The sequence below is a fragment of the Piliocolobus tephrosceles genome, chromosome 9 (genome assembly GCF_002776525.5).
Source record: "Piliocolobus tephrosceles isolate RC106 chromosome 9, ASM277652v3, whole genome shotgun sequence".
Lineage (NCBI taxonomy): Eukaryota > Metazoa > Chordata > Mammalia > Primates > Cercopithecidae > Piliocolobus > Piliocolobus tephrosceles.
This window is the reverse complement of record NC_045442.1, coordinates 99,105,850-99,131,304: the sequence shown is the minus strand read 5'-3', so window position 1 is coordinate 99,131,304 and position 25,455 is coordinate 99,105,850. Positions and strand designations below refer to the sequence as shown.

Genomic DNA, 25,455 nt, shown 5'->3' with positions numbered 1-25,455 from the left:
TTACATTCGGTCTACTTCCTCTATCAATTATGGAGAGCATTGTTGAAATCTCTATTATTTGCAATTCTATCAGTTTTTGCATTACATATTTGGAAGCTCTGTTATTAGCTTCATATACATTTGAGATTACTATGTTCTCTTGATGAAGTGACAACTTTATCATTATGAAATAATCATCTTTATCTCTGGTAATATTCTTTTCTTTAAAGTCTCCTTTATTTAATATTATCATAACCACTGCATCTTCCTTTTGATTTTATTTTAGTACAGTCTATCTTTCCATCCTTTCATTCTATTTGTGCCTTTATATTTAAAGTGAGTTTATTTTAGGCAGCATTGTATTGGATTTTGCTTTCTCATCTGTGTTGTACATTTGGGCTGCAATAACAAAATAAAATAAACTCAAATAGGTTATAAACAAAAGAAATTTATTTCTCAGAGTTCTGGAGCCTGGGAAGCTTAAGATTAAGGCAAATTCGACAAGGGAAGTCGGTATCGCCAGAGTCGGAGTCGCCGCCGCAGCCGCCGCCGCCCCCAGGAGCCGCCGGGACCCTCGCGTCGTCGCCGCCGCCGCCCAGATCCCCGCACCATGCCGTCGGAGAAGACCTTCAAGCAGCGCCGCACCTTCGAACAAAGAGTGGAAGATGTCCGACTTATTCGAGAGCAGCATCCAACCAAAATTCCGGTGATAATAGAACGATACAAGGGTGAGAAGCAGCTTCCTGTCCTGGATAAAACAAAGTTCCTTGTACCTGACCATGTCAACATGAGTGAGCTCATCAAGATAATTAGAAGGCGCTTACAGCTCAATGCTAATCAAGCCTTCTTCCTGTTGGTGAACGGCCACAGCATGGTCAGCGTCTCCACGCCAATCTCAGAGGTGTACGAGAGTGAGAAGGATGAAGACGGATTCCTGTACATGGTCTATGCCTCCCAGGAGACGTTCGGGATGAAATTGTCAGTGTAAAACTAGAAAAATGCATCTATTCTAGAATTTTTTAAACCCTTACCAAGGAAAACAAAGGGATGTTACCAACTGAGATGGATCAGTTCATCTAATCACAGATCATCCAACAGTAGTGTTCCCACCTAGGAGTGTTAGGAAGTTGTGTTTGTGTTTCAGGCAGAAAACTGAGCTCCAAGTGAGCACGTTCAGCTTTGGAAACTATATTATTTAATGTAGGCTAGCTTGTTTTCAGATTTTAAAAATTTAAAAATAAAATACTTTGCGTTCTAAGTTGCCAATAAAATACACCTTCAAGTTACAAAAAAAAAAAAAGATTAAGGCAAATTCAGTGCCTGGTGAGGGCCTGTTTCCTGGTTCATAGATGGTGGCTTCTAGTTGTTTCCTCACATGGTAGGAGGGGTGAGGCAGCTCTCACTCTCTGGGTCCTCTTTTAATGGTTACTAATTCCACTCATTGGGGCCCTGTCCTCATGACCTAATGACCTCTTAAAGGCTCTGCCTCCTAATAATTTCACATTGGTGATTAGATTTCTGCATACAAATTATGGGGGCATACAAACATCCTGGCCACAACATTATCCAATCTGCCTATTTCTGGTTTTTTACATTTATATTTAGTGTGATTGTCTACCATCTTGGTATTTGTTTTCTATTTGTCCATTTTTTTGTTTGGTCTTCTCTTCCTCTTTTTGTACCATCTTTTAGATTGAGTTTTTATTTTTATTTTTTTTCTTTTTGAGATGAAACCTCGCTCTGTCATCCAGGCTGGAGTGCAGTGGCATGATCTCAGCTCACTGCAGCCTTCACCTATTAGGTTCAAACAATTCTCCTGCCTCAGCCTCACGAGTAGCTGGGATTAAAGGCACCTGCCACCACACCCGGCTAATTTTGTATTTTCAGTAGAGATGGGGTTTTGCCAAGTTGGCCAGGCTGGTCTCAAACTCCTAACCTCAGGTGAGTCACCTGCCTTGGCCTCCCAAAGTGCTGCGATTGCAGGTGTGAGACACCATGCCTGGCTGAGATTGAGTTTTTTAATAACCCATTTTATCTTCCTTGTTGACTTATTTGCTATAACTCTTTGTTGTATTATTTTAGTCATCGCATTAGCATTTATAGAATATCTATTTAACTTAAAATAGTCTACTTTCCCATAATATGATACCACTACATAGATAGTAAAAATCTAGAACAATATCAGTCCATTTCTCACCTTTTCGTCTTCGTGTTATTTTCATGCATTTTACTCTACATATGTTTCAAGCACCACTATATATTATTATTTGTGCTTTAAACAGTTGATTATCTTTGAAATTATTTAAAGATTATAAAAATGTCTTCAAATGTTCCTGTGTAGTTACCATTCCGGTGCTCTTCACTCCTTTGTGTAGACTTAGATTTCCATCTGGTATTGTTTTCCTTTTGCTTCAAGGATTTCTTTTAACATTTCTTGCAGAGCTGGTGTGATAAGGTAAATTATTTTAGTTCTCAGAACAAAATAATTATTTTGTTTCTTTTTGAAAAATAATTTCACTGAGAAGATGCTGTTGTACTTTCTTACTGAGTGGAAGTCCTAGGTTGGTAGTTTTTCCTTTTAGTACTGTAAAGATATTGGTTCCCTGTTTCCTGGCTTGCCTTGTTTTTGACAAAAAGTCTTCCATTATTCTTATTTTTGTTACTGCCAATAATGTATTGTTTCTGATTGCTTTCAGAGTTTTCTCTTTTTTTCCTGGTTGTAGCCAATTCAGTTATGACCTATATTAGTATAGTTTTCCTTCTATTTCTTGTGCTTCTTTCATCTTTGGTTTTGATAGTTTTTACCAAATTTGAAAGGTTTTTGGACCATTATTTCTTCAGATTCCTCCCCTTTCTCAACCACTATCGGTGATGCCAATACCGTAAATATTAGTTAGGCCTTTTGGAATGTTCCACAGCTCAATGATGCTCTGCTAGGTTTTTTTCTCTTCGTTTTTTGTTTGTTTTGTTTGTTTTGTTTTTTATTTTTTGAGATAGAGTCTTGTGCTGTCGCCCAAGTTGGAGGGCAGAGGCATGATTTCACCTCACTGCAGTCTCTGCCTCTCATGTTCAAGCGATTCTCCTGCCTCGGCCTCCCAAGTAACTGGGATTACAGGTATGTGCCACCAAGCCTGGCTAAATTTTGATGTTTTTAGTAGAGACAGTTTCACCATGTCGGCCAGGCTGGTCTTGAACTCCTCACTTCAAGTGATCCACCAGCCTCGGCCTTCCGAAGTGTGTTGGGATTACAGGGGTGAGCCACCGCACCTGAACTTTTTTTTTCCCCCTCTCTCTCTATTTTGGATAGTTTTCATTGCTAGGTCTTCAAGTTCACTAATCTATTATTTTACAGTGTCTAATCTATCAAAAATCAATTCAGTGTGTTTTTCATCACAGATATTATAGATTTTATCTTTAAAAATTTAATGTGGTTCTTCTTATATCTTCCATGTCTTTATGTAACATGTTCAATCTTTCCTCTATCTTCTTGGGTATGTGGGATACAGCTATGATAACTATTTGTCTATCTACTAATTCTATCATCTGCATTTGTTCTGAGTTAACTTCAATTGATTTATTTTCTCCTATTTTACACCATAGTTTTCTTTTTCTTTGCCTACCTGGGTAATTTTTGATTGAAGTCCACACAGTTGTGAATTTTTCATGTTGGGTGTTGGATATTTTGTATACTTATAAATATTCTTGAGCTTTGTTCTTGAATGTAGTTACTTGAAAACTGTTGGATCTTTTGGGTCTTACTTTGAGCTTGTTGTGTGTGTGTAGTTGGGGTACACCAGAGCAGCAGTATTCCTCTAGGACTAAATATGCCCCTACACTGAGGCAAACTTTTTTGAATACAGTATTCAGTGCTCCATGAAGTCTGAGGCTTTCCACTCTGGTGTAATTCCTAGTCCTGTGTGAACTGTGGGATTGTTTGCTGAAATCATTTTGTATGGTTCTGTATTTGTCCTCAAGTAGTTTCCTGACACACACATATATACTGATATGTTTGTTGGTTGTTCAAGGGAGACTGGTCTCTGGTATCATTTCCTCTGAAGCTGTCTCATTTCTGGTACTCTGCCTGCAAACTCTAGCCACTTTGGCATTCTTGGATGCCTGGTTCATCTTCTCATCTCTGGGAGACTAAGAGATGTCCTATCCTACTCCTTGCATGCAACGTGAAAATTTTCTCCAGGAAGTATGCTGGGGCAATTCATAGGGCTTCTCTCATTTATTTCCTGTCTCAGGGATCATTGTCTTTTGTTGTCTGATGTTCAATGTCTTGAGAACTGGTGTTTGATGTATTTTCTCCATTATCTTAATTTTTTTCAGAAAAGATGGTAAAACTGGTCCTGTTAAACCATCTTGGTCATAATCAGAAGTCTTCAAAAGCCTAAAAGATTTATCATTGAGACTGTTTTTTAAATTTTATTTTATTTTAATTTTTTTAGAAACAGTTCATCACTTTCACCCAGACTAGAGGACATTGGCACAATCATAGCTTACTGCAGCCTCCAATTCCTGGGCTCAAGCAATCCTTCCACCTCAGCCTTCTGAGTAGCTGGGGGACTACAGGTGCACACCACCACATCCAGCTAATTTTTGTATTATTTTTGTAAAGACAGGGTGTCGCTATGTTGTCCAGGCTGGTCTTGAACTCCTGGCCTCAGGTGATCCTTCTGCCTCATCTTCCCAAAGTGCCAGGATTACAGGCATGAGCCACTGCACCTGGCCCTTTGAGACTGTTTTTAAAATCTATCACTCCTTAACAAATCTTCATTTTTTGGTGTAATTCTTGTATTCAGTTGTCGTATTATTGATTGATTCATTCAATATTTATGTATTCCTATCATGTTCCTGACATGAAGCCAAGAACTGGGAATTCAAGCATGATCCCTGACCTTGAGGTACTCACATACTACAAGAAGATATAGACACATTAATAAATAATTGCAATGCAGTGTGTTTAGTAGCAGAGCAGATAAATAACAGTAAAATAACAGATCACAATGTGGGGAGGTAATCAGTTTTACTTGATGAGGGGTGAAAGGAGATGACACATGGTGAGTTTTAAACAACCGGTATGTAGGACCATAGAAATGGAAGCTGGTCAGACAGACTGGCATGCATATGAAAGAGATACAAAACAACATGGTTAAAGACCTGCATATGTTTAGAATGGTTAAAATATAAGCTTTGAGGCAGAGACTTTAGAAGTTAAGGTCAAATGCATTTATGGATAGATAGTGACGGTCTCTTTTTGCCATGCAACACATTTGTTTGACCACCTTCACAACAGAAAGACAAGAATGCCTTAAAACAGGGAAAGTAATGTGATCTGATTTGCATTTCAGAAAAAGCACCCTGGAGGAAATACGTGGGACAGGGGAGAGACAGAGAGAGAGCGGGGGTGGAAGTGGGGAGAGAGAGAGACAGTGAGTATTGGGGAGGCAAAATGCAGATTAGTAAAACAAATTTGGTGGCTTTTTTTTTTTTTTTTTGAGATGGAGTTTCTCTCTTGTTGCCCAGGCTGGAGTGCAATGGTATGATCTCAGCTCACTGCAATCTCTGCCTCCTGGGTTCAAGGTATTCTCCTGTCTCAGCCTCCCGAGTAGCTGGGATTACAGGCATGTGCCACTACGCCCAGCTAATTTTTGTATTTTTAGTAGAGATGGGGTTTCGCCATGTTGGCCAGGATGGCCTTGAACTCCTGATCTCAGGTGATCCACCCACCTCAGCCTCCCAAAGTGCTGGGATTACAGGCGTGAGCCCCCACACCTGGCCTTGGTGGCTTTTTAAGATAAAGGATGTCATATATTGTGCTAGTCTGAACTAAAGCAATCACAGTTGCTTTGAAGAAAAAGAATGAAATACAGTATGAAAAGGAATTGGTAGAGATTAGAGGTAGAAGTTCAGGATATGGAAAGATTCAAGCTTAATTCCTAGGGTTTGACTTGATTGACTAGATGGATTAAGCAGAAAGAACAACAGATGAGAACTGCTGAATTGGAGGTGGGGGAATCTAGATGAAGATGTCCATTAAGCAATTGTAAATATAGGTCTGTAATTTGTGATACATGGCTAAGATAGTGAAAAAATGTGTATATATCTGATGTGTGCATTAGATACATATTTATTTTTTGTAGAGACACGGTCTCTATGTTGCCCAGGCTGGTCTCAAACTTCTGGCCTAAAGCTAGCCTCCCACCCTTAGTCTCCCAAAGCACTAGGATTATAGGCCCCATACCCAGCTAAATTTGAGACTATAAGAGTTTAGTTAAAGCTGTGAGAAATATGAAAATGAGATAACCCCAAGGAAATAAATTAAGTGAGAAGAGGGTAGAAGAAATAATGCTGTAAACTTTATTGACATTTAAAGCGTGGGATGAGGAAATGGGGACAAATAAAGGAGGAGTAGAGTAAATGCGAGAAAGAGTATCTCAGAGAGAGGGAGAAGGAGGAAAGCATCTTAGTAAGCAAGGAAGAAGAAGGCTTTAGGAGGGAAGGAGTGGTCAGTAGAAAGTTTAAGTATGGTTAGGAATAAAAATCATTCATGGGATTTTGTGATTTGGAGGCTATTGGTTACCATGGTAAAAGTTTTAGTGACATGATGGAGGTAGAGACTAGATTATAGTGAGTTTAAAGAAAGTGGAAAGTAAGGAAGTAAAGATAGTAAATGCAGATTATTCCTCGGATTCTAAAATAAAAGAAACATAAACTATTACTGAATAGAAAGCTGAAACTGGCAAAAAAGGAGCATTTTTGGGTAAGAAATTCCTGATGAGATAGAGTAATTCAATGGGTAAATGATCAGTGTCTAGACTGTAGAGTCAGAAACAATGTTGAATTATTGCTATGCCTCTTACTGATAACATAACATAACCTTAGGCAAGTTATAAAACCGCGCCACAGCTCAGTTTTCTAATTTGTAAGATGGAGATAATAACATGTATTGTATAGGCAAGATGGATTCTGGTTTGTGAAGCCTTGAAGCTCATACAATTCTAGGGGCCTTTTAAAGAAAGGAATACAAAAGTATAAATGTAAAATTAGATACAGTGCTCTGGAAATGGCTTGTACAATTGAATGCCCTGGAGTTTAAATTCAGTAGCCTCACAATAAATCTGTTACTTCTCATAACATTTTATCTCAGAGAATTAAATCCTGTAATGAAGCAGAACATAGCCTAATGGCTGGCATATAGAAAAGACACAATAAATGCTGTTGTGATTATTATTTGGACCTGTTTGTAGATAGATGGGTAGAATCCATTGAAAGGAAAACAGTAAAGATACAGGAGAGAGGAATCACTGATGGAGAAAGACCCAGGTGCAAATGGATGGTGGAACAAGGAGAATAGAAAGTCTCATATTGGTTTGAAGAAAAGGAGGTTACAGGTATGTGTCCTGTCAGGAACTGGGCTGCACAGTAGGAGGTGAGCGGTGGGTGAATGAAGCTTCATCTGCATTTGCAGCTGCTCTGCATCACTTGCATTACCTATTGCGTGAGCTCCTCCTCCTGTCAGATCAGTGGTGGCATTAGATTCTCACAGAAGTGCGAACCCTATTGTGAACTGTGCATGTGAGGGATCGAGGCTTCCTGCTCCTTATGAGAATCTAATGCCTGATGATTTGTCACTGTCTCCCATTACCCCCAGACGGGACTGGCTAGTTGCAGGAAAACAAGCTCGGGGCTCCCACTGATTCTACATTATGGAGAGTTGTATAATTATTTCATCTTGTATTAATATTACAATGTAATAATAGAAGTAAAGTACACAATAAATGTAATGTGCTTGAATCATCCCCAAACCCCGCCACCTCCACCCTACCCTGGGTCCATGGAGAAATTGTCTTCCGTGAAACCAGTCCCTGGTGCCAAAAAGGTTGGGGACCACTAGGTTAGAGGTAAAATAATCTGTTCAGTGTAGTGAAACCTGGGTTGACACATTGTTTTAAAGACCACCTGTATTAGTTTCTTATTGTTGCTATAACAAATCGCCACAAATTTAGTGGCTTAAAAACAACAGGAATTTACTATATTATCATTCAGGAGGTCAGAAGTTCAAAATGGGTGTTCCAGGCTGCTTGCCTTCTGGAAGCTCTAGGGGAGACTCTGTCCCTGCCCCTTTCCTGCTTCCAGAGGCTGCCCAGCTTCATGGCCATATCACTGGCGTCTCCTTCCGTGATCACATTGCCTTCTCTGACTCTGACCCTCCAGCTCCTGTCTTACAAGAACTCTTGTGATTGTGCTGGGCCCACTTGGATAATTCAGGATAACCTCCCTATCTCACAGTCCTTAATTTAATGACATTTGCAAAAGCATTTTTGCCATGTAAGGTGACATATTCACAGGTTCCACGGGTCAGGACGTGGACATATTTGCAGAGAAGGGCAGTCGGGGGATTGAGGAGGTGGCTATTACTCAACCCGCCATAGCATCTAACTGAAACAATAATCAATACTGATTGCTTATTGACCCACTGACAGTATAACCCAACAGAATGGTTTGTTTGTAAACTTTTCACTTGTGTTCTGTTTGCCCTCTTTTTTTTTTAGACGGAATTTTGCTCTTGTTGCCCAGGCTGGAGTGCAATGGCACGATCTCAGCTCACCACAACCTCTGCCTCCTGGGTTCAAGCAATTCTCCTGCCTCAGCCTCCTGAGTAGCTGGGATTGCAGGCATGTGCCACCATGCCGGGCTAATTCTGTATTTTTAGTAGAGATGGGGTTTCTCCATGTTGGTCAGGCTGGTCTCAATCTCCCAATCTCAGGTGATCCGCCTGCCTCGGCCTCCCAAAGTGCTGGGATTACAGGCGTGAGCCACCGCGCCCGGCCTCCCTCTTTTTATTCTCCTCTAAATGTAAATGAAGCTATCGGGCAGTAGTTTTGCTACAGATCATTCCTTTTTACAATTTACAAAACTTTGGATATATAGTAGATAATCTCATTTAATTTCTAAGCTAGAATTCCATTTTCAGAAGAAACATGAACCACAAGTACATAGACAATAATGAAGTAATACATAAGGCTTCTCAAAGAAGGGAATCATTTCAGATAGGTCTAGAAAACAGTTAAATTTAAAATGATTAACAGAGAGAATCACCTCTATGATTTAAATAAATTAATATGTAGGAAGGTGGGTACAGATACTGGTGGGTGCAGGTACTGGTGGGTGCATAGAAGGTTGGAATTTATTCTTGATTCTTTCCTCGCCACATTCACCTAGTCACTAAATCCCACTGAATTCCACCTGTTAAATATCTTTCAAGTCTTTCCCTTATTTTTGTCCCTGTTGCCTGCATTACTAGAACTGCATTCTGATAGATTTTTCTGCCTCCATTTTTGTGCCATTGGAGTTCTTTCTCTGTAATCATCCAACATAATCTTTCAAAAACCTGACCTAAATCTGAGCCTGTGACTGTTAATGATTGCAGTTGGTCTGAGGATAAGTCCTTCCTTTCTTACCAGCACACTTCACAAAGAAGGCCCAAGCTCCCTTTCTGAACTAATCCATTACCATGCAGCCCCTCATACACTACAGTCCAACCATACCTATTTTGAACATGATATTCCTTCTGCTTGGGACATTCTCATTTTGGTCCTTTTCTTTTTCTTCCCTAGCACCTGCTCCTCTGTTTCCTTGGTGGCAAACTCTAAGTCAACATTTTGGTTGTAACCTAACCATCTTTTCTAGGAGGCCAAATCTCTTTTCTTAGATTAGGTTTTCTTGTTATTTGACTTGGTTTTAGATTAGATTATATTAGGTTTTCTTGCTATTTCCTCTTTCTTGCACCTTTTCCGAGTTTTAACATTCATCATATTTTATTTAATCACTTATTTAGTTTTCTCTATTTCCAAATAGACTATAAACTCAAAGAGGGTAGTTGGCTATGTTTTCTCTGACCACTATGTCTAAGTGCCTAACACGATTCTCATTGCTTAGTGACCCTAAATCAATATTTGTTGGATAAACTGTAAAAATGGGCATTTTGCAAAATTATAAGAAAGGTTGGCAACATTATCTACTGTTTAATGATTCATAGAGTCATGTTTTTTTTTGTAAATTGTACTTAGGATATGTAATTGTATTTTTTTTTTTTTTTTGAGACAGTCTCACTCTGTTGCCCAGGCTGGAGTGCAGTGGCTCAATCTCGGCTAACAGCAACCTCTGCCTCCCAGGTTCAAGCGATTCTCCTGCCCCAGCCTCCCGAGTAGCTGGGATTATAGGCATACACCACCACGCCCAGCTAATTTTTTTATTTTTAGTAGAGATGGGGTTTCACCATGTTGGTCAGGCTGGTCTCAAACTCCTGACCTCAGGTGATCCACCTGCCTCAGCCTCCTAAAGTGCTGGAATTACAGGCATGAGCCACCACACCGTAATTGTATTTTTAAGGATTATTTTTCTCTGTATTTTTGTTATATAAGTAACATAGGAATAAATTATTTTTATAAAATATTCAAATATATGGAAATACATAGGTTAATGCTCAAAGTTTATCTTTATCTCACACATAATAAATACACATATATATTAATGTGTATAATTTGAGTCCTTTTTCTCTGCACTAATATATATGAAATGTAGAATTTAAAAACAAGTAAAATAGTACTTTATGCATAAATAGGAAACTTTCAATGAATATGTCTTAATGATTGTCCCATGGTGACACACAAAGTTCTATCTTATTCTTAATAGTTGCATATCATTACCTAGTATTTTTGATATGCCACAATTTATTAAACTAGTTTCTGTATTTACAAACATTTGGATTATTTAGAAATTTTCACTATTACAAACGATGTTATAATAAACATCCTTGTTCAAATATCTTTGTGCCCACATTTTAAATCTATAGGTTAGATTGATACAAAATTATCAGATAAAAGAATGTGTAAAATTTTAACTTTAAACAATTCTATTGGCCAGACCCTGTGGCTCATACCTGTAACCCCAGCACTTTGGGAGGCTGAGGTGGGAGGATAATTTGAAGTCAGGAGTTTGAGACCAGCTTGGCCAACATGGTGAAAGGTGAAATGCCGTCTCTACTAAAAACACAAAAATTAGCTGGGCTTGGTGGCATGTGACTGTAATTCCAACTACTCGGTAGGCTGAGGCATGAGAATCATTTGAACCCAGGAAGCAGAGGTTGCAGTGAGTCGAGATTGCGCCACTGCACTCCAGCCTGGTCTACGGAGTGAGACGGTTTTAAATAAAAAAAAAAAAAAAAAAAAAGATACTGTTAAATTGCTTTCGAAAAGGGCTTTGCTAATTGGTTCTCTCATGAAGTATGCATAAGTCTTCCTTTCCCCAAATCCTTGCTAACACTGGATATTATCAATACTTTAAATTTTTGCTAATGGTTCCTTAAGGATCTCTTGCAAAATAAATAAAATAAAATAAAAATTTGCCAGTTTGATAGGTGTAAAGTGATATATCACTCTTGCTTTAGTTTGCATTTTTACAATTTTTAGAGAACTTGAACATCTTATGTTTATTCCCTATTTGAATTTCTTCTGTGAATTGTTGATTGCTCATTTTTTTTTACTGAGTTGTCTTTTTAGAAGCTCTTTATATATTCTTTGCCAGTTACATATGTTGCAAATATGTCTTCTACTTGTCTTTTAATGTTTTAAAGGATATCATGCAACAAATAGAATTTTTAAAATGTCATGTAATCGGATCTTTTCACCTTTTTCTTGATGGTTTTTGAGCTCACAGTGTTTTTAGAAGGCATCTTTATCCCAAGTAATGTTATAAAAATATCATATTAATTTTTCTTCTAATACTTCATAGTTAATTAGCCTTTTATGTTTTAATCCATTTAGAACTTTTTATGTGCTGTGTGGTAGAAATACAACTTACTTTATTCCCCAAATGGTAGTTCCACATTCCCTAGCCATTAATTGAATTGTCCATTCTTTCATCAGTAATTGCAAATGCTGTATTTTTATAACTGAAAAGTCTTATATATACATGGGTCTGTTTTGGGCTTTATATTCCATTTTCTGGTTTATTTGTTAATGCCTTTTCCAAATTTCATGTTTTTTAAAACAGTTTTTAGTTTTACTTCCCAAAAATAAAAATTGTATGTACTTACGAGCTGCAATGTGATGTTTTGATACTACATAAACTGTAGAATAATCAAATATGGCTAACTAACATATTCATCACCTCAAATATTTATCATTTCTTTGTGATAAGCATATTTAAAATCCTCTCTATTATCTACCTTGAAGTATACACAAATTATTAACTTTAATCACCATGCTATACAATAGAACACCAGAACTAATTTCTCCCTTCTAACTGAAACTTAGTACCCATTGCCCAACATCTTCCCTTTTCCCATTCACTCCCACCCCCAGACTCTGGTAATCACCATTCTACTATCTACTTCTATGAGGTTGACTTCTTTAGAGTCCACGTATAGATGAGATCATACAGTATTACTTTCTCTGTGCCTGGCTTATTTCATTTAACATATGTCCTCAGATTTATCTACATTTTTAAAAATGACAGAATTTCCTGCTTTTTCTTTTTTAAAGCTGAATAGCATTCTACTGTATATATGTTTTATATAATTACATAAAAAATCCATTTATTTGTTGATGGTCATTTAAGTTGTTTCCATATCTTGGCTCTTGTGAATAATGATACAGTGCACATGGGAGTGTAGAATTCTCTTTGACATATTAATTTCAATTCCTTTGGGTAAATATCCAGAAGTGAGACTGATGGATCATATGATAATTCTGTTTTTAGCTTTTTGAAGAACCTCCTTACTATTTTCCAAGATGGTTATACAAATTTAAAGGTGTCAATTTATCAAGAGGATATCACAGTCTTAAAAAAATATATGTACTCACCAATAGTGTACAAAGGTTCCCCTTTCTCTACATCATTGCCAATACTTGTTATGTTTTACCATTTTGATAACAGCCAATCTAGTGGGTGTGAAGTGATATCTCACTGTGATTTCAATTTGTATTTTTCTGATTATTAGAGATGCTGAGCATTTTTCATATATCTGTTGGCCATTCATACGTCTTCTTTTGATAAATATCTATTTAAGTCTTTGCTCATTTTTAAATAGAATTATTTGTTTTCTTGTTTATTGAGTAGTTTGAGTCCCTTGTATATTTTGGGTATTAGCCCCTTAGCAATATACAATTTTCAAATGTTCTCTCCTGATCCGTGGGCTGTTTCTTTACTCTGTTGTTTCCTTTGCTGTGCAGAAGCCTTTTATTTCGATGCAATCCCATTTGTTTATTTTTGCTTTTATTGCCTGCACTTTTGGGGTCATAATCAAGAATTCACTGCCTAGATCAATGTCATAAAACTTTCTCCCTATGTTTTCTTCTAGTAGTTTTATAGTTTCAGGTCTCACATTTAGGTCTTTAATCTATTTTGAGTTGATTATTGTGTAAGGGGTGAAATAAGAGTCCATCTTTATTCTTCTTCCATATGTGCCTATTTAGGTTTCCCAACACCATTTATTAAAGAAATTATCCTCTCATCATTATGTGTTCTTGGTATCTTTGTTAAAAATCAGTTGACCATAGATGTGTGGGTTTATTTCTGGGCTCAATCCTATACCATTGATCGATGTTTCTGTTTTTATGCCAGCATCATACTGTTTTGTTACTAGAGCTTTGTAATACATTTTGAAATTTGGTAGCATGATGCCTTTGTCATTGATCTTTTTGATCCAGATTGTTTTGGTCATTCAGGATCCTTTGTGTTTCCATACAAATTTTAGGATTAATTTTTCCATTTCTGTGAAGAGTGACATTAGAATTTTGATAGGAATTGCATTAACTCTATAGATTGCTTTGGGTATTATGACTTTTATCAATGGTTATTCTTCCAATCCATGAACATAGGATATATTTCCATTTATTTATGTCACTTTCAATTTTATTCACCAATGTTTTATAATTTTCAGTATATGTATCGTTCACTTCCTTGTTTCAATTTACTCCTGATTGTCTTATTTTTTAATGCTATTGTAAATGAGATTGTTTTCTTAATTTCTTTTTCAGATAGCTCATTGTTAATGTATAGAAGCACTACTGATTTTTGTAAGTTGATTTTGTGTCCTGCAGCTTTACTGAATTTGTTTACTAGTTCTAACTGCTTTTTGGTGGAATGTTTAAAGCTTTTTGCATATAAGATCAAATCATCAGCAAACAGAGATAATTTTACTTTTTCCTTTCCTGTTTGGATACTTTTTATTTCTTTCTCTCGCCTACCTGCTCTGGCTAGGACTTTCAGTACTATGTTGAACAGAAGGGATGAGAGTGGGCATTCTTATTTTGTTCCTGCTCTTAGAGAAGAAGCATTCCATTTTTTCACGTTGAATGTGTTAGCTATGGGCTTGTCATATATGGCCTTTGTTGTGTTGAGAAACATTCTTTCTATATGAAGTTGATTAAGAGTTTTTATTATGAAAAGATGTTGAAGTTTTTTCAAATTTTTTTTCCTGAAACTATTTAATTGATCGTGTGTGTGTGTGTGTGTGTGTGTGTGTGTGTGTGTTTTAACAAGGTCTCACTCCGTTGCCCAGGCTGGAGTGTAATGGCACAATCTCTGCTCACTGCAACCTCTACCTCCCTGGCTCAATTGATCCTCCTCTCTCAGCCTCCTGAGTAGCTGGGGCTACAGGCATGTGCCACCACACCTGGGTAATTTTTGTATTTTTTTGTAGAGATGGAGTTTTGCCATGTTGCCCAGGCTGGTCTTGAACTCCTGAGTTCAAGCGATCCTCCTGCCTTGGCCTCCCAAAGTGCTGCGCTTATATTACAGGTGTGAGCCACCATGCCTGGCCTGATCATGTAGTTTTTGCTCTTTATTCTCCTAATATAGTGAATCACATTGATTGATTTGTGTTTGTTGAACCAATCTTGCATCCCAAAGATCAATCCCACTGAATTATTGTGAATGATACTTGGAATGTGCTGCTGAATATGGTTAGCTAGTATTTTCTTGAGGATTTTTGCATTTATGTTCATCAGTGATAATGGCCTGTAGTTTTATTTTCTTGTATATACCCACGTAACTACCATTCCTACTAAAATACTGATATACCTCAGAGATATTATAGGTTTAGTTCCAGACCACTGCAACGAAGTGAATATTGCAATGATTTTTTTGGTTTCCCATTGCATATAAAAGTTATTGAACTATTTGAACTATATTTTAGTCTATTAAGTGTGCAATCACGTTATGTATAAAAAAGCCATTGTACATACTGTAACTGAAAATACATTGGCCAGGCGTGGTGGCTCATGCCTGTAATTCCAGAACTTTGGGAGGCTGAGGTGGGTGGATCACTTGAGGTCAGGAGTTCAAGACCAGCCTGGTCAACATGGTGAAACCCTGTCTCTACTAAAAATACAAAAATTAGCCGAGCGTGGTGGTGCACACCTGTAATCCCAGTTACTCGGGAGGCTGAGGTAGGAGAATTGCTTGAACCCGGGAGGCTCTTAGAGGTTGCAATTGCGCCACTGCACTCCAGCTTGGGTGACAGACCAAGATCCCGTCTCAAGAAAAAAAAAAAAAAAAAATACTTTATTGCTACAAATGCAAATGATCATTCAGACCTTCAGTGAGTTGTAATCTTTTTGCTCGTGGAGGATCTTTCCTCAATATTAATGACAACTGACTGATCAGGGTGTTGGTTGCTGCAGGTTGGGGTGACTGTGGAAATTTCTTTCTTTTTTTTTTTTAAATTATACTTTAATTTCTAGGGTACACATGCACAATGTGCAGGTTTGTTACATATGTATACATGTGCCATGTTGGTATGCTGCACCCATTAACTCATCATTTACATTAGGTATATCTCCTAATGCTATCCCTCCCCCTACCAACCTCACGACAGGCCCTGGTGTGTGATGTTCCCCTTCTTGTGTCAAAGTTTTCTCATTATTCAATTCCCAACTATGCATAAATGTCTTCTTTTGAGAAGTGTCTGTTCATATCCTTTGCCCACTTTTTGATGGGTTTGTTTTTTTCTTGTAAGTTTGAGTTTTGTGTAGATTCTGGGTATTAGCCCTTTGTCAGATGAGTAGATTGCAAAAATTTTCTCCCATTCTGTAGGTTGCCTGTTCACTCTGATGGTAGTTTCTTTTGCTGTGCAGAAGCTCTTTAGTTTAGTTAGATCCCATTTGTCAATTTTGGCTTTTGTTGCCTTTGCTTTTGGTGTTTTAGACATGAAGTCCTTGCCCATGCCTATGGCCTGAATGGTATTGCCTAGGTTTTCTTCTAGGGGTTTATCGTTTCTTCTTTCTTTTATGGTTTTAGGTCTAACATTTAAGTCTTTAATCCATCTTGAATTAATTTTTGTATAAGGTATAAGGAAGGGATCCAGTTTCAGTTTTCTACATATGGTTAGCCAGTTTACCCAGCAACATTTATTAAATAGGGAATGTTTCCCCATTTCTTGTTGGTGTGCTGCACCCATCAACTCGTCAGCACCCATCAATTCATCATTTATATCAGGTATAACTCCCAATGCAATTCCTCCCCCCTCCCCCTTTCCCAAGATAGGCCCCAGTGTATGATGTTCCCCTTCCCGAGTCCAAGTGATCTCATTGTTTAGTTCCCACCTATGAGTGAGAACATGCGGTGTTTGGTTTTCTGTTCTTGTGATAGTTTGCTAAGAATGATGGTTTCCAGCTGCATCCATGTCCCTACAAAGGACGCAAACTCATCCTTTATTATGGCTGCATAGTATTCCATGGTGTATATGTGCCACATTTTCTTTTTTTTTTTTTTTTAAACTTTAAGTTCTAGGATACATGTGCATAATGTGCAGGTTTGTTACATATGTGTACTTGTGCCATGTTGGTGTGCTGCACCCATCAACTCGTCAGAACCCATCAATTCGTCATTTATATCAGGTATAACTCCCAAGGCAATCCATCCCCCCTCCCCCCTCCCCATGATAGGCCCCGATGTGTGATGTTCCCCTTCCCGAGTCCAAGTGATGTCATTGTTCAGTTCCCACCTATGAGTGAGAACATGCGGTGTGTGGTTTTCTGTTCTTGTGATAGTTTGCTAAGAATGATGTTTCCAGCTGCATCCATGTCCCTATAAAGGACGCAAACTCATCCTTTTTTATGGCTGCATAATATTCCATGGTGTATATGTGCCACATTTTCTTAATCCAGTCTGTCACAGATGGACATTTGGGTTGATTCCAAGTCTTTGCTATTGTGAATAGTGCCGCAATAAACATACGTGTGCGTGTGTCTTTATAGCAGCATGATTTATAATCCTTTGGGTATATACCCAGTAGTGGGAAGGCTGGGTCATATGGCACATCTAGATCTAGATCCTTGAGGAATTGCCATACTGTTTTCCATAATGGTTGAACTAGTTTACAATCCCATCAACAGTGTAAAAGTGTTCCTATTTCTCCACATCCTCTCCAGCACCTGTTGTTTCCTGACTTTTGAATGATTGCCATTCTAACTGGTGTGAGATGGTATCTCATTGTGGTTTTGATTTGCATTTCTCTGATGGCCAGTGATGATAAGCATTTTTTCATGTGTCTGTTGGCTGTATGAATGTCTTCTTTTGAGAAATGTCTGTTCATATCCTTTCCCCACTTTTTGATGGGGTTGTTTGTTTTTTTCTTGTAAATTTGTTGGAGTTCTTTGTAGATTCTGGATATTAGCCCTTTGTCAGATGAGTAGATTGCAAAAATTTTCTCCCATTCTGTAGGTTGCCTGTTCACTCTGATGGTAGTTTCTTTTGCTGTGCAGAAGCTCTTTAGTTTAATCATATCCTATTTGTCAATTTTGGCTTTTGCTGCCATTGCTTTTGGTGTTTTAGACATGAAGTCCTTGCCCATGCCTATGTCCTGAATGGTACCACCTAGGTTTTCTTCTAGGGTTTTTATGGTATTAGGTCTAACATTTAAGTCTCTAATCCATCTTCAATTAATTTTCATATAAGGAGTAAGGAAAGGATCCAGTTTCAGCTTTCTACTTATGGCTAGCCAATTTTCCCAGCACCATTTATTAAATAGGGAGTCCCTTCCCCATTACTTGTTTCTCTCAGGTTTGTCAAAGATCAGATGGCTGTATATGTGTGGTATTATTTCTGAGGACTCTGTTCTGTTCCATTGGTCTATATCTCTGTTTTGGTACCAGTACCATGCTGTTTTGGTTACTGTAGCCTTGTAGTATAGTTTGAAGTCAGGTAGTGTGATGCCTCCAGCTTTGTTCTTTTGACTTAGGATTGTCTTGGCAATGCGGGCTCTTTTTTGGTTCCGTATGAACTTTAAAGCAGTTTTTTCCAATTCTGTGAAGAAACTCATTGGTAGCTTGATGGGGATGGCATTGAATCTATAAATTACCTTGGGCAGTATGGCCATTTTCACGATATTGATTCTTCCTATCCATGAGCATGGTATGTTCTTCCATTTGTTAGTGTCCTCTTTTATTTCACTGAGCAGTGGTTTGTAGTTCTCCTTGAAGAGGTCCTTTACATCCCTTGTAAGTTGGATTCCTAGGTATTTTATTCTCTTTGAAGCAATTGTGAATGGAAGTTCATTCATGATTCGGCTCTCTGTTTGTCTGTTACTGGTGTATAAGAATGCTTGTGATTTTTGCACATTAATTTTGTATCCTGAGACTTTGCTGAAGTTGCTTATCAGCTTAAGGAGATTTTGGGCTGAGATGATGGGGTTTTCTAAATATACAATCATGTCATCTGCAAACAGGGACAATTTGACTTCTTCTTTTCCTAACTGGATACCCTTGATTTCTTTCTCTTGCCTGATTGCCCTAGCCAGAACTTCCAACACTATGTTGAATAGAGTGGTGAGAGAGGGCATCCCTCTCTTGTGCCAGTTTTCAAAGGGAGTTTTTCCAGTTTTTGCCCATTCAGTATGATATTGGCTGTGGGTTTGTCATAAATAGCTCTTATTATTTTGAGGTACGCTTCATCAATACCGAATTTATTGAGCGTTTTTAGCATGAAGGGCTGTTGAATTTTGTCAAAAGCCTTTTCTGCATCTATTGAGATAATCACGTGGTTCTTGTCTTTGGTTCTGTTTATATGCTGGATTACGTTTATTGATTTGCGAATGTTGAACTAGCCTTGCATCCCAGGGATGAAGCCCACTTGATCATGGTGGATAAGCTTTTTGATGTGCTGCTGAATCCAGTTTGCCAGTATTTTATTGAGGATTTTTGCATCGATGTTCATCAGGGAGATTGGTCTAAAATTCTCTTTTTTTGTTGTGTCTCTGCCAGGCTTTGGTATCAGGATGATGTTGGCCTCATAAAATGAGTTAGGGAGGATTCCCTCTTTTTCAATTGATTGGAATAGTTTCAGAAGGAATGGTACCAGCTCCTCTTTGTACCTCTGGTAGAATTCAGCTGTGAATCCATCTGGTTCTGGACTTTTTTAGGTTGGTAGGCTATTAATTATTGCCTCAATTTCAGAGGCTGCTATTGGTCTATTCAGGGATTCAACTTCCTCCTGGTTTAGTCTTGGAAGAGTGTAAGTGTCCAGGAAATTATCCATTTCTTCTAGATTTTCTAGTTGATTTGCGTAGAGGTGTTTATAGTATTCTCTGATGGTAGTTTGTATTTCTGTGGGGTCGGTGGTGATATCCCCTTTATCATTTTTAATTGCATCTATTTGATTCTTCTCTCTTTCCTTCTTTATTAGTCTTGCTAGCTGTCTGTCAATTTTGTTGATTTTTTTTTCAAAAAACCAACTCCTGGATTCATTGATTTTTTGGAGGGTTTTTTTTTGTGTCTCTATCTCCTTCAGTTCTGCTCTGATCTTAGTTATTTCTTGCCTTCTGCTAGCTTTTGAATGTGTTTGCTCTTGCTTCTCTAGTTCTTTTAATTGTGATGTTAGCGTGTCAATTTTAGATCTTTCCAGCTTTCTCTTGTGGGCATTTAGTGCTATAAATTTCCCTCTACACACTGCTTTAAATGTGTCCCAGAGATTGTGGTATGTTGTATCTTTGTTCTCATTGGTTTCAAAGAACATCTTTATTTCTGCTTTCATTTCGTTATGTACCCAGTAGTCATTCAGGAGCAGGTTGTTCAGTTTCCATGTAGCTGAGCAGTTTTGATTGAGTTTCTTAGTCCTGAGTTCTAGTTTGATTGCACTATGGTCTGAGAGACAGTTTGTTATAATTTCTGTTCTTTTACATTTGCTGAGGAGTGCTTTACTTCCAATTATGTGGTCAATTTTGGAATAAGTGCGATGTGGTGCTGAGAAGAATGTATATTCTGTTGATTTGGGGTGGAGAGTTCTGTAGATGTCTATTAGGTCCGCTTGGTGCAGAGATGAGTTCAATTCCTGGACATTCTTGTTAACTTTCTGTCTCGTTGATCTGTCTAATGTTGACAGTGGAGTGTTGAAGTATCCTATGATTATTGTATGGGAGTCTAAGTCTCTTTGTAAGTCTCTAAGGACTTGCTTTATGAATTTGGGTGCTCCTGTATTGGGTGCATATATATTTAGGATAGTTAGCTCTTCCTGTTGAATTGATCCCTTTACCATTGTGTAATGGCCTTCTTTGTCTCTTTTGATCTTTGATGGTTTAAAGTCTATTTTATCAGAGACTAGGATTACAACCCCTGCTTCTTTTTTTGTTCTCCATTTGCTTGGTAGATCTTCCTCCATCCCTTTATTTTGAGCCTATGTATGTCTCTGCATGTGAGATGGGTCTCCTGAATACAGCAGACTGATGGGTCTTGACTCTTTATGCAGTTTGCCAGTCTGTGTCTTTTAATTGGAGCATTTAGTCCATTAACATTTAGGGTTAATATTTTTTTGTGTGAACTTGATCCTGCCATTATGATATTAACTGGTTATTTTGCTCCTTAGTTGATGCAGTTTCTTCCTAGCCTCGATGGTCTTTACATTTTGGCATGTTTTTGCAATGGCTGGTACCGGTTGTTCCTTTCCATGTTTAAGGCTTCCTTCAGGGTCTCTTGTAAGGCAGGCCTGGTGGTGACAAAATCTGTAAGCATTTGCTTATCTGTAAAGAATTTTATTTCTCCTTCACTGATGAAACTTAGTTTGGCTGCTTATGAAATTCTGGGTTTAAAATTCTTTTCTTTAAGAATGTTGAATATTGGCCCCTACTCTCTTCTGGCTTGTACAGTTTCTGCCGAGAGGTCTGCTGTTAGTCTGATGGGCTTCCCTTTGTGGATAACCCGACCTTTCTCTCTGGCTGCCCTTAAGATTTTTTCCTTCATTTCAACTTTGGTGAATCTGGCAATTATGTGTCTTGGAGTTGCTCTTCTCGAGGAGTATCTTTGTGGTGTTCTCTGTATTTCCTGAATTTGAATGTTGGCCTGCCCTACTAGGTTGGGGAAGTTCTCCTGGATGATATCCTAAAGAGTGTTTTCCAACTCGGTTCCATTTTCCCCCTCACTTTCAGGCACCCCAATCAGACGTAGATTTGGTCTTTTTCCATAATCCCATACTTCTTGCAGGCTTTGTTCATTTCTTTTTCTTCTTTCTTCTTTTGGTTTCTCTTCTCGCTTCATTTCATTCATTTGATCCTCAATTGCTGATACTCTTTCTTCCAGTTGATTAAGTTGGTTACTGAAGCTTGTGGATTTGTCACGTATTTCTCGTGTCATGGTTTTCATCTCTGTCATTTCATTTATGACCTTCTCTGCATTAATTATTCTAGCTATCAATTCTTCCACTCTTTTTTCAAGATTTTTAGTTTCTTTGCGCTGGGTACGTAATTCCTCCTTTAGCTCTGAGAAGTTTGATGGATTGAAGCCTTCTTCTCTCATCTTGTCAAAGTCATTCTCTGACCAGCTTTGATCCGTTGCTGGCGATGAGCTGCACTCCTTTGCAGGGGGAGATGTGCTCTTATTTTTTGAATTTCCAGCTTTTCTGCCCTGCTTCTTCCCCATCTTTGTGGTTTTATCTGCCTCTGGTCTTTGGTGATGGTGACGTACTGATGGGGTTTTGGTATAGGTGTTCTACCTGTTTGGTAGTTTTCCTTCTAATAATCAGGACCCTCAGCTGTAGGTCTGTTGGAGATTGCCTTGAGGTCCACTCCAGACCCTGTTTGCCTGGGTATCAGCAGCAGAGGTTGCAGAAGATAGTATACTCCTGAACAGCGAGTGTACCTGTCTGATTCTTACTTTGGAAGCTTCCTCTCAGGGGTGTACTCCACCCTGTGAGGTGTGGGGTGTCAGACTGCCCCTAGTGGGGGTTGTCTCCCAGTTAGGCTACTCAGGGGTCAGTGACCCACTTGAGCAGGCAGACTGCCCCTTCTCAGATCTCAACCTCCGTGTTGGGAGATCCACTGCTCTCTTCAAAGCTGTCAGTGTCGTTTGGGTCTGCACAGGCCTCTGCTTCTTTCCCTGTTGTTTTTTAGCTGTGCCCTGTCCCCAGAGGTGGAGTCTACAGAGACAGGCAGGTTTCCTTGAGCTGCTGTGAGCTCCACCCAGTTCGAGCTTCCCAGCGGCTTTGTTTACCTACTTAAGCCTCAGCAATGGTGGGCGCCCCTCCCCGAGCCTCTCTGCTGCCTTGGGGTTAGATCGCAGACTGCTGTGCTAGCAATGAGGGAGGCTCCGCGGCCGTGGGACCCTCCCGGCCAGGTGTGGGTATAATCTCCTGGTGTGCCCGTTTGCTTAAAGCGCAGTATTGGGGTGGGAATTACCCGATTTTCCAGGTGTTGTGTGTCTCAGTTCACCTGGCTAGGAAAAGGGATTCCCTTTCCCCTTGCGCTTCCCAGGTGAGGTGATGCCTCGCCCTGCTTCAGCTCTCACTGGTCGGGCTGCAGCAGCTGACCAGCACCGATTATCTGGCACTCCCCAGTGAGATGACCCCAGTACCTCAGTTGAAAATGCAGAAATCACTGGTCTTCTGTGTCGCTCGTGCCGGGAGTTGGAGACTGGAGCTGTTCCTATTCAGCCATCTTGCTCTGCCCTTCATAAATAGCTCTTATTATTTTGAGATATGTCCCATCAACACCCAATTTATTGAGAGTTTTTAGCATGAAGGGCTGTTGAATTTTGTCAAAGGCCTTTTCTGCATCTATTGAAATCATCATGTGGTTTTTGTCTTTGGTTCTGTTTATATATTGGATTACGTTTATTGATTTGTATATGTTGAACCAGCCTTGCATCCCAGGGATGAAGCCCACTTGATCATGGTGGATAAGCTTTTTGGTGTGCTGCTGGATTCTGTATGTGTCCAGGAATGTATCCATTTCTTCTAGATTTTCTAGTTTATTTGCATAGAGGTGTTTATAGTATTCTCTGATGGTAGTTTGTAGTTCTGTGGGATTGGTGGTGATATCCCCTTTATCATTTTTTATTGCATCTATTTGATTCTTCTCTCTAAGAAACTGCATAAACTAACGAGCAAAATAACCAACTAACATCATAATGACAAGATAAAATTCACACATGACAATATTAATCTCAAATGTAAGTGGGTTAAATGCTCCAATTAAAAGACACAGACTGGCAAATTGGATAAAGAGTCAGGACCCATCAATGTGCTGTATTCAGGAGACCCACCTTATGTGCGAAGACACACATAGGCTCAAAATAAAGGGATGGAGGAAGATCTACCAAGCAAATGGAAAAAAAAAAAAAAAAAAGGCAGGGGTTGCAATCCTAGTTTCTGATAAAACAGAGTTTAAACCAATAAAGATCAAAAGAGACAAAGAAGGCCATTACATAACGGTAAGGGGATCAATTCAACAAGAAGAGCTAACTATACTAAATATATATGCACCCAATTCAGGAGCACCCAGATTCATGAAGCAAGTCCTGAGAGACCTACAAAGAGACTTAGACTCCCACACAATAATAATGAGAGACTTTAACACCCTGCTGTCAACATTAGACAGATCAACGAGACAGAAAATTAAATTAAAAAGGATATCCAGGAATTGAACTCAGCTCTGCACCAAGTGGACCTAATAGATATCTACAGAACTCTCCACCCCAAATCAACAGAATATACATTCTTCTCAGCACCACATTGCACCTATTCCAAAATTGACCACATAGTTGGAAGTAAAGCACTCCTGAGCAGATGTAAAAGAACAGAAATTATAACAATCTGTCTCTCAGACCACAGTGCAATCAAACTAGAACTCAGAATTAAGAAACTCAGTCACAACCACTCAACTACACAGAAACTGAACAACCTGCTCCTGAATGACTACTAGGTACATAATGAAATGAAGGCAGAAATAAAGATGTTCTTTGAAACCAGTGAGAACAAAGACACAACATACCAGAATCTCTGGGACAGAAACTCTCAATAAATTAGGTATTGATGGGACGTATCTCAAAATAAGAGCTATTTATGACAAACCCACAGCCAATATCATACTGAATGGGTAGTGTGTAGAGGGAAATTTATAGCACTAAATGCCCACAAGAGAAAGCAGGAAAGATCTAAAATTGACACCCTTACATCACAATTAAAAGAACTGGAGAAGCAAGAGCAAACACATTCAAAAGTTAGCAGAAGGCAAGAAATAACTAAGATCAGAGCAGAATTGAAGGAGATAGAGACACAAAAAACCCTTCAAAAAGTCAATGAATCCAGGAGCTGTTTTTTTGAAAAGATCAACAAAATTGATAGACTGCTAGCAAGACTGATAAAGAAGGCTGTGGAAATTTCTTACGATAGGACAATAACAATGAAGTTTGCCACATTGATGGACTCTCCTTTGGTGAAAGATTTTTCTGCAGCACACGATGCTGTTTAATAGCATCTTACACACTAGAACTTCTTTTGAATTTGGAGTCAATCTTCTCAAACTCTGCTGCTGTTTTGTCAGCTAAATTTGTGTGATACTCTAAAGCCTTGGTTTTGATTTCAACAATGTTCACAGGATCTTCACCAGGAGTAGATTTCATTTTAAGAAACCACTTTCTTTGCTTATCCATAATAAGTAACTCCTCATTTGTTCAAATTTGATCATTGCAGCAATTCATTGTCATCTACAGGCTCCATTTCTAATTCTGGTTCTTTTGCTATTTCCACCACATCTACAGTTACTCCTCCACTGAAGGTTTGAACCCTTGCCAGTCATCTATGAGGGTTGGAATCAACATCTTCCAAACTCCTGTTAATGTTGGTATTTTGTCTCCTCCTATGAATCACAAATATTCTTAGTGGCATCTAGAATGGTGAATCCTTTCCAGAAGATTTTCAATATAGCTCTCCCTGATCCATGAGAAGAATCACCATCTATGGCAGCAATAGTCTTACAAAATGTGTTTCTTTCTTTCTTTATTTTTTTGAGATGGAGTTTCACTCTTGTTGCCCAGGCTGGAGTGCAATGGCATGATCTTGGCTCACTGCAACCTCTTCCTCCCAGGTTCAAGTGATTCTCCTACCTCAGCCTCCCGAGTAGCTGGGATTACAGGCATGTGCCATCATGCCCAGCTAATTTTGTATTTTTAGTAGAGACAGGGTTTCTCCATGTTGGTC

At 38.7% G+C, this 25,455-nt stretch overlaps 1 protein-coding gene across 1 annotated transcript; it reads left to right on the top strand.

The window, feature by feature from the left end:
- Window positions 1-484: 484 nt before the first annotated feature.
- Window positions 485-1,243, top strand: LOC111546653 (microtubule-associated proteins 1A/1B light chain 3B). Its single transcript, XM_023218141.1, has one exon. The coding sequence runs from the start codon at window positions 590-592 to the stop codon at window positions 965-967; it is 378 nt and encodes a 125-aa protein (XP_023073909.1). The 5' UTR covers window positions 485-589; the 3' UTR covers window positions 968-1,243.
- Window positions 1,244-25,455: the final 24,212 nt, after the last annotated feature.